This window comes from Megalobrama amblycephala, linkage group LG1, assembly GCF_018812025.1.
Source record: "Megalobrama amblycephala isolate DHTTF-2021 linkage group LG1, ASM1881202v1, whole genome shotgun sequence".
Lineage (NCBI taxonomy): Eukaryota > Metazoa > Chordata > Actinopteri > Cypriniformes > Xenocyprididae > Megalobrama > Megalobrama amblycephala.
Window position 1 is genome coordinate 42,118,016 of NC_063044.1, and position 10,616 is coordinate 42,128,631.

Consider the following 10,616-nt stretch of genomic DNA (forward strand, 5'->3'; position numbering starts at 1 on the left):
ATGAGAGTGAGTGCGATTGTGTCCTCATGTGCAACGAGTATAGAATGAAGATTATTTGAGAGAGCCATGTGAAGATTGATAACACAAAAGACAGTACAGTGAACAGCAGGCATTTATCATCACTTGATGGTCCTTCTATTGCTAAGTGAGATGTGTTTCTCATAGCTGATGTTTTTCAAGCCTTGTGGGCATTCTCTTACTGTATATGTTTACCTAAGACCTGGAAAGCTGAATACCGAGTTCATTCAGTGTGACCTCATTTCAGCTCTGCAAGATGTTGAGAAATGTAAACAGCCAGCATGCATGAGAGACCCAACTGTAAAAGACAGGGAAAGTCTACTGGGAGCTGTTGTCTTAGCACTGCTGTCTTGCACATGCTACCAACAGTCTGTCAGAAACAGAAGCAGATAGATGTTACTCTTCATATATACTTTTATTATGAGACTTAACAATTTTCTCCTCAACATTCTTCAGTATCATTAAAGGTTAATGGAAGCTTGTTTCCGTCGCGGAATAAAAAATAAATAAAATGGGAATTGCGACTTTTTATTTCACGATTCTGACTTTTTTCTCCGAATTGCAAGATATAAACTTGCATTTGCGAGTTGTCATTTTTTCTCGCAATTGTGAGATATAAATTCGCAATAACAAGTTAAGTCAGAATTGCGATATAAACTTGCAATTGTGAGTTATAAAGTAAGAATTGCAAGATATAAACTCGCAATTGTAATTTAAGTCATTTCTTCTCACAAGTCAGAATAGCAAGATATAGGCCCGGTTTCACAGACAGGGCTTAGCCTAAGCCAGGATTAGGCCTTAGTTCAATTAGGATGTCTAAGTAGCTTTTATAAACGTACACTAGAAAAAAAATTACCTGTGTGCATCTTGAGTCAAAACAATGACACTGACATATTTTAAGAAATGTCAGTACAAGTTGCTTTCAGTTAAAACAGCTCAAACATGCATTTTAGTCTAGGACTAGCTTAAGCCTTGTCCGTGAAACCGGAGGATAAACTCGCAACTGCAATTTATAAAGTCAGAATTGCGAGATATAAACTCGCAATTGCGATTTAAGTAATTTTTTCTCACAATTACGAGTTAAATCAAAATAGCAAGAAATAACCTCGCAATTACAAGTTAAGTCAGAACTGCGCTATAAATGTTCAATTGTAAGTTATAAAGTCAAAATTGCAAAATAAACTCGCAATTGTGATTTAAGTAATTTTTCTCACAATTACGAGTTAAGTCAGAATAGCAAGATATAAACTCACAACTGCGAGTTATAAAGTCAGAATTGTGAGATATAAATGTTCAATTGTAAGTTAGTCAGAATTGCAAGATAAACTCGCAATTGCGATTTAAGTACAAATTTTTTCTCACAATTACGAGTTAAATCAGAATAGCAAAATATAAACTCGAACTGTGAGTTATAAAGTCAGAACTGACAGATATGAACTTGCAATTGCGATTTAAGTCATTTTTTTCTCACATTTACAAGTTAAGTCAGAATTGCGATATAAACGTTCAATTGTAGGTTATTAAGTCAGAATTGTGAGATATAAACTCGCAATTGCTATTTAAGTAATTTTTCTCACAATTACGAGTTAAGTCAGAATAGCAAGATATAAACATTCAATTGTAGGTTATAAAGTCAGAATTGCAAGATATAATCTTGCAATTACGATTTAAGTCATTTTTTTCTCACAATTACGAGTTATAAGTCAGAATAGCAAGATATAAACTCACAACTGCGAGTTATAAAGTCAGAATTGTGAGATATAAATGTTCAATTGTAAGTTATAGTCAGAATTGACAGATATGAACTTGCAATTGCGATTTAAGTAATTTTTTTCTCACATTTACAAGTTAAGTCAGAATTGCAATATAAACGTTCAATTGCAGGTTATTAAGTCAGAATTGTGAGATATAAACTCGCAATTGCTATTTAAGTAATTTTTCTCACAATTACGAGTTAAGTCAGAATAGCAAGATATAAACATTCAATTGTAGGTTATAAAGTCAGAATTGCAAGATATAATCTTGCAATTACGATTTAAGTCATTTTTTTTCTCACAATTACGAGTTAAGTCAGAATAGCAAGATATAAAGTCAGAATTGCGAGTTTTTGAGGAACTTGGAACTTACAACTTGGACTTCATAACTAGCAATTACGAGTTTATGTCAGAAATGCGAGATATAACTCAAGTTAATATCCTGCAATTCAGACTTTAGAACTCTTAGTTATGAGTTTCTATCTCACAATTGTGAGAAAAACAAGTCAGAATTGTGAGATAAAAAGTTGCAATTACCTTTTTTATTTTATTATTCCCTGCCGGAATCAAGCTTCCATAAATGTATGCAGAAACCAAAGGGCATAAACATTGGATCTTATATAATTTAAGTGACCTGATTAGGACACATAAAAATCTTGCAAAGTATTACAGCAATCATTCACATTCAAAGGCAATATTCAATATTTACAACACATGGCCCCTGAATATTAGAATTTAAATAATACAAGGTACTACAGGCTGCGCCATTGCCAGCAAATAATCTTATATAAGAATAAAATTATACAAGGTGCAAATCCAGTAACACTGTGTTACTTTCTGAATAATACATCATCTGTACATCACAGTTATATTCGGTGACAAACCCAGTCGAATTATAAATACACAGTTGAACAAATCCTCATAAAAAATGCAAGGAGGAAACGCAACAGAAGAGGAAAAACACACTTCTGAGCTTGAATCTCACTTGGTTACAGCATTTTCGTTAGCCTGTGCTGGACCACCATCCTATTCAACGTACAATAAAGCGGTCAAAAACTGCATCTCCAAACACGGCCCTTATTTACATTTGCACAGCTCAATTCCCGTAGTTATTACACCATATCTACATTGCAAGAGACGGACATGGTACGACACAACGTGACTGTCGACAGCCATCCACTTTTGTTGCAACACATTGTGCCACTCACTTGCAGTGTATACTGTGTAGCGTACCTTATCAAGTACTTATTTTCAATCTCAACCAATGTTTATAAATAAAATATAATATAAAAACAAATATAAACAGCAGATTTAAGGAACCAGGTGCAAGTTTCACACATGAACCCACAAAAATCCATTGCCATTTCTTACTAAATATATAACGGCTCAACAGTGATTCTTCTTCTGATGATAATAATTTCATGTAATATGATACACATGTGAACAAGATGACTGAGAGAATAAATATAAATATATTAACGATTTGTGTATCAATTTAATATTTACTTGACCTGTAGGATCATTTAAGTGTCCTCTATAGCTATCCTAAAACTCTCTTATTATTTTAAAAAGCAACAGATTATGAGTGTTTTTTCCCCCCAAGCTTCTGAGGATATTTTCCTATGTATATACACATGTATAGTGTACAAGTTTTACCTATCTTTGATTTTATGTTACATCTGCTGAACATGACAAAAACACTGCAAGCAAAACATATTTTCTCTTCAAGAAGGAATATTGATGCACTAGTCCCATAAATGAACAGAACGTCCTGTTTGGTAGTTGAATGGTGCAGGGCTCAGACCTCTTAGACTTGCCTTGACTTCAGTAGTCCTCTGATGCCCCGTCATGCCAGTAGTCTGATGTTAGTGATAAACTGTTCCCCAGACCTCTTGAATCTTCTTACACCATTTGTCTGCATTTCCACTGGGATCCATTAGATAATATGTCCTGTTTGGCTGCATATGAGAAAAACATTGAAAAGATTTAGCAGCATTTCTCAAAGTCCCAAGAAGTACCATGTTTTTTGGATGCATAACCTTAGAGCACGATGTGTACTATGGCTTATAAATGATATTTAGTAATCATTCAGTATGATGATGTGTTTATCAAAGTACCATGATTCTACATCTAAAGCTTCTAGAGAAGCACTGCCTATTAATAACCTATAAAACAACTACAGAAATAGCTATATATTTAACTACCTATATATCTATAACAACTATAATTTTTACCGTGTGGACAAAAAATGTCTTGAAATTCTTGGCCTCGGGACGCAGCTCTGGAGACCATGGAATTTCCCCCTTCAGCACTTTATTCACAGGATCCACGTAATATAGATGTGGTCCTTCAGTCAGTAACAGCTGACGGCGTCGAGCAAACAGTCCCTGTGAAAATGGCAAACAAGAAAGGGTCAAAAACACTTGCCAAAGGAAGCCAAAAGAGGGCGCTATTTGTTTTCTCATTTGACACTTAAAAAAAAAAAGAAAAACATGCACCTGTTTTTCACTCTAGATACCATACAAGATAAGAAATAGGAAGGAAAATGTTACCTTTCTTTTGTCAACTGGTCCCATTTTATATATTAAGTTATTTTCAACAAACTGGTGCCTTTAAGACAGAAAAAAAAACAGATGTTAATGAATAACAAGCTGGCAGTGCTACCCATGTTGTTGACCGATTGAAAACAGAACTATAATGATCAAGAGTTCCTTTTACAACATGCTATAAAAACCCAACAGGAAATGCATGAGATAAAAACTAATCATTATTAGTACATACACCCATACAATCCCTATTGTATAATAGCAAAATGAATGTATGTTTAACTGTGCTGTCATTACAGGATCAAATTTAATGTTTAACCAGAATGTTCTGTTTCACGTTTCAACGTTTATGAGCAGGAAAACACCTTTGTGAATGGAGGATATAACATACCAAGGGTTGCCACTTGTTTGCTTCAGCAGCAGAAGTCGTTTCTCCTCACTGGAGAACTGCAGGTCCAGCTCAAAGGAGTTGCTGTCCAGGTCATGGATGTACTGCTCAATGTTGCTGCAGGATCTCAGTGGGACGATCTGAGATGAGCTGGATGGAGCCACCTGCAAGCTGCTGAAGTGACTGAGGAGGTCTTCATACTGTGGGATCCAAAAAACAAACATCAAATCAGTACTCAGTGACCAGATCCAGCAAGCCTATACTTAAGGCCTCACAATTTGTACCATTAACTGACCATACAAACTTAAATATTTAACTTTATTTAACTGAAAGTTGTGGCTGATTTTACTACAATATTTTGGCATAATACAGATGAAACGATGAAAACAAACTTTTTTCTGTGGATTAACCTGCACAGATGAATTGTTTACCACAATACTTGTAATGTGCACTAACAAAGTAAATATGGTCAAATTTTATTTAATGCGGATTTTAAAGAAAAAATGAAATGGTATCCATAATGTTGGACTTTTAATAAGAGTTCGATTCTTGGTTTGATTTGTTTACTTTGAGGTCAAAATGCGTACCTGCTACACAAAATGCATACAGGTTGGTAGGTCTGAATAATCTTGGACTTTTCAATAATTTGTTCACTTTCAAATTAAAATGTCCTGATAATTTACTCACCCCCATGTCATCCAAGATGTCCATGTCCTTCTTTCTTTTTTCAGTCGAAAAGAAATTAAGGTTTTTGATGAAAACATTCCAGGATTATTCTCCTTATAGTGGACTTCAATTGGCCCCAAACATTTGAAGGTCAAAATTACAGTTTCAGTGCAGCTTCAAAGGGCTTTTCAATACCAGACGAGGAATAAGGGTCTTATCTAGTGAAACGATCTGCCATTTTCTAAAAAAAAATAAAAATGTATATGCTTTATAAACACAAATGATCGCCTCGCAAGTGCTTCCGCCAGACCGCCTTCCGTATTCTTCAAAAAGCTTATGCTGTATGTCCTACACCTTCCCTATTCAACTTACAGAAAAAAATGGAACTGGTGCTGCGTTCGTTCTGTAATTTGAATAGGGAAGGTGCATTCCCCTTATTCCTCGCCTGGTATTGTTTAAAGCCCTTTGAAGCTGCACTGAAACTGTAATTTTGACCTTCAACCGTTTGGAGTCCAATGAAGTCCACTATAAGGAGAATAATCCTGGAATATTTTCATCAAAAACCTTAATTTATTTTCGACTGACAAAAGAAAGACATGAACATCTTGGATGACATGGGGGTGAGTAAATTATCAGGACATTTTTATTTGAAAGTAAACTAATCCTTTAATAAGAGTTCAATTCTCATTTCTTAAAAAAAATTATACGCAGCCATTTTCAAAAACAAAACAAAAGGCCCAAACAAAAAACAACAGAACAATACAATAAAAAAACTAAACTAAAAGCTCAAACAAAAACAAATAAAACAACAAAAAAAGTTTAAACAAAAAAACAACAAAACAAAAAGACCAAACAAAAACACAATACAACAAAACAAAAAGCTCAAAAAACAAAACAAAAAAACGTTCAAACAAAAAAAACAACAAAACAAAAAGACCAAAAAAAAACACACAATAAAACAAAAAGTCCAAACAAAAAACACAAAAAAACAAAACAAAGAGCTCAAACAAAAAACAACAAAACAAAAAGTCCAAAAAAAAAAAAAAAACGTTCAAACAAAAAACATTCAAACAAAAAGACCAAACAAAAAAACACACAATATAACAAAAAGCTTAAAAAAAAAGCACAAAAAGACCAAACAAAAAACAACACAACAAAACAAAAAGCTCAAACAACAAAACAACAAAACTCCTGCTTTATGGTAACTCTTAACTATGTTTCTCTTATTTTTGGTTTGATTTGTTTTCTATGTATGTTATATTTTTCTTTTAAACTTGTTCTTCTGTAAAGCACTTTGGTCAGCATAGTGCCTGTTGTAAATGTGCTATCTAAATAAAACTGATCTTGAACTTGAACTACAACAAAATAAAAACAAAAGAAAAAGCTAAAAAAATAAAAAAAAAATAAATAAAATATATATATATATATATATATATATATATATATATATATATATATATATATAATTATAATTTAAAACAAAAGAAAAAGCTCAAAAAAACAAAAAGACAAAACAAAAAAACAACAACAAAACAAAAGCAAAAAAGGGGGAGGGGGAAAAACAAAACAAACAAACAAAAAACATTCCTCATATAATTATGCACAGTATTGTGGATAATTTGCATGATAAGTCAAACTAACATTGCCATAGTAGTCTTCATCATCTTCAGCCATGGCTGGTAGGTAAGGGGTCAGCTTGGGTGGGGTCTGAACCGGCAAGTTCTCCCATGAGATTGTCTCAAAGAACATGTGGCCTTTCAGTGGATTGAACCCACCCATTTCCTCACATCCTAGCCGCTTTCTAGGGTCCAAAGACTGAAACCAGTAAATAAACAATGAATTTGCTTCAACATAGTCATGCAACTGAAAGTGATGGTATGTAAAAGAAACAAACTATAATTACCAACAGTCGCTGCACCAGATCTTTAGCTTTGGGGAAGAACTTCTCAGGAAATTCATATTCCAGCTTTATAATCTTTTGGAAAATCAAGTACTCGTTCCTATTAAAAGACAAAAGTAAATGACTAACTCCACTAAATCAATATCAACTGAACAGTTTGTAGTCTCACAAGTGAAGAGCTCTTAATCGGCTGAGAGAAGGAAAGGATTAATTTACAGTCACATGGCTCAATGTTTTGTTTTCAACGGCTGTTCAAGCCATTTATTGGTTGTAATGTAACCAAAACGGCAAGCGAGTCATGTGACCCAGTGGTTGGGGTTTCCTCAGAAGCCCTCTGAACTGTCTACACAAACAAGTCATAAACACCAAAGCCAACACTTCCTGTTATTTCACACCATGTTTTTAACTGCAATTACAACAGCGATCAACCACCAGCACTTCAGCTCAAGAGCAAAGCATCATCACCTCATTATTATGAACGTTTAATTGAACTAAATCTGAAATGATCAGTAACTCACCCAGCTCTAAACGGAGGTAATCCAGCCACCAGCTGATAGATTATGCAACCCAGTGCCCAGAGGTCGGAACTAAAAGAGAAATATCACAGAATATAAAAACAAATTTGATGCAATTATTAACATCCAAATCTGGTAATATTGCGCTATTGCACTTTAAATGCCAAAACCTTTTGCAAGCTGATTTTTCCGTCAGTAGCTCTGGAGAAACATACTGTGCAGTGCCAACAAAAGAGTTGGCTCTTGCTGTGAAAACAAATCACACAGAGCAGATTCAGTTGGGACAAACAGCATCACAACACCTTCAGGGTCCGTAACCCTGCTGACAACTCGTAAATGTGCATGAAGTAAAAAATTATAGACTGTCCCATATTTATGCTACTTGGGAGTGTATCTATAGATAACAAACACTTCATGCTTGACCTAAAAGGGGGTTGAAGGAAGTTAACGAAAGTCGTTTTGAAAAAAACAACAACCAGAGCAGAGCAATATTTCTACAAAATATTCATTAACTGTGCGTTACTTTGAGTGCTGTCCGACGACAGCTGTTTTGCTGTCCCGAAATCCGTAATATGAATGTGCATGTCTTCGCTCAGTAAGATGTTCTCTGGCTTAAGGTCCCTAGATAAAGACAAATAAATACATATTCAAAAACGTATTACGAATTATTTCAATCAAAGACATATTGTTAGTCCAAATACCTGTGAATAATTCCCATTGAGTGCAAATACTCGAGTGCACAAACTATCTCAGCAGTGTAGAATCTTGTGCAAGTCTCATCAAATGAGCCTATTTTGCGAATGTATCTAAGTAGTTCTCCATTCTTTGCATAACTGAGGGCGAAATCTGATGGATTAGAAGTTAAGAACATTTTAACAACGTAATAATGAGTTTAACAAACAGATTTGATTTCACAGTTCCACAGCTCAACACCACGGTTTTATTCTGAAAAGGATACAAAGTTTATGCGAATCTTGAAACGTGAAGTAGAGCTTCACGAAAAAGGGATGATCAATGCTTGACAATATATCCTTCTCTCTGAACACATAGTGTGCTTTATTCTCTTTCCTGATGTGATTCTTCTCTAGAATCTTCACTGAAAAACAAATTTCAGAAGACATCAATTTAGTTTATTTAATATACTACTATATTAATATAATTTATATATATATATATATTTATATATAATACATTTCCCATTACTTGCATATTCCTTTCCTGTGGCAAGTTCTTTTGCAAGCACAACCTGCAATTCAAATGTGTTCAGCTATTACAACAAATAAATGGAACCTACCAAAACTACCTGTCCAATTGCCAAAACTACCAAAAATATCTGTCCAACTGCCAAAAATATCTGTCACTATGCTGGCTATTTGGACCCCAAATGTAATTATTAAATTGCAAAATATTAAATCTTTTAATGCAAAATCTGAAACGAAATTGCACCCACCGTCGAGAAGGAACCCTCTCCTAAAATTTTGCCAAAGCTGAAATCCTCCTTCTTGCGTGATTGTGGAGGCTTGAGGGTAGATGTCTTTGGCTGGGCGCTTGCCTCACCCCCACGGACCTCCATACTGAGACAGTGAGGAAGGTTGGAGTTCAGCTGAGTCCTTACCATTGATGAAGAAGCACAGGAACGCAACACCACGCTAGGCTGGATGGGGACAGCATCGTACTGAACGAGCAAAACACACACACAGAGCAAACATGACACTGACTCAGACATGCGGGTGCATGTGCAATGAGGAACAAAACCACCTTGGAGGCAGTAAACCAGCAGCTGATAAAGTACAGTAGAGCTTCCGCAGAGGGGAGGGCTGTGTTTGTTTTCACCCAGGATTACGAGTACTCAAATTCATTCACTCAGACCTGCCTTTGTTTACGCTGCAGAAAACGCAAAATATTTACCCTGCCGAAGCTACAAAAACATTGTTTTTGGTTAAGTCTAACCGCACTTTTCATGCTAACCACATGTATACCTGAATGAAAATATTGAGGTGACTGATCATTTAAAAGTGTGGTTTTGTTACTTATTGAAAAGTTAAATAAAAATATAAAGAGGTGAATGGTACCTCTGAATGGAAGTTATGTTCACTCAAATGAGATAAAGATGATTAGTAGCCTAATAAAACCAGTTTTATTTTACATGGAGTGGGTTGCCTCATGGGGGCAGACATGTTGACATCACATGACCAGCTGAATACTACTCATTTTATCTCAGCAAGCACCCCTGCTATTGAACCCTAACATTTGAGGAATTAACTGACTGACTGTAAATAGCACCTTTCTATGGAAATGGTAAACTTTTGCTTCGACATGATGCTACATCCATGCCTCTAGGAGGCAGTATAAGACCAAGACCACTGCTATATCAGATTCATATTGTACATCTGAGTATAACAAATTATCGGAAAAGAAAAAAGAATGTTGAAAATGCCTTGATTCATTTCTTAAAGGAAACCCCTGCTGTTAAGACTTGTATGGCTTAATATAACGTAAATTATGTCTCTTACTGAAATGTGTAGTAGAAAACCCATGAAAGATTTACATTATTTAAAAAAATACATGACATATTTGGACCGATTTGGACAATGGGTGCTGACATTTTGTTTAAGCGCAAAGTGCGTTCAATGACGTCAAATTGTTGCACTCACTGAGCTACTGACACTGTCCTATTGCTATTTTTACCGCAACACAACTCCGAATATAATATACGATGCCCAAGAGAAGCAAAGTCTTTACTGCTTTCTTAGCGATAAGAGGAGAAAAGAGTGGGAAGTTGTGCAGAATGGGGACGAATAAAACTTCCTAAAGATCCGTGTCTTTGTT

The 10,616-nt window shown here is 35.1% G+C and overlaps 1 protein-coding gene across 1 annotated transcript; it reads right to left on the reverse strand.

Annotated features, from left to right (window-relative positions):
• Positions 1-1,318: 1,318 nt before the first annotated feature.
• On the reverse strand, positions 1,319-10,301 carry pdpk1a (3-phosphoinositide dependent protein kinase 1a). The gene is made up of 13 exons (XM_048193528.1): positions 9,238-10,301; positions 8,991-9,033; positions 8,746-8,883; positions 8,489-8,633; positions 8,311-8,408; positions 7,958-8,033; positions 7,791-7,859; positions 7,276-7,372; positions 7,014-7,187; positions 4,710-4,906; positions 4,325-4,382; positions 4,007-4,159; positions 1,319-3,730 (listed from the first exon to the last, which is right to left on the reverse strand). The coding sequence occupies exons 1-13, from the start codon at positions 9,511-9,513 to the stop codon at positions 3,638-3,640; spliced, it is 1,617 nt and encodes a 538-aa protein (XP_048049485.1). The 5' UTR covers positions 9,514-10,301; the 3' UTR covers positions 1,319-3,637.
• Positions 10,302-10,616: the final 315 nt, after the last annotated feature.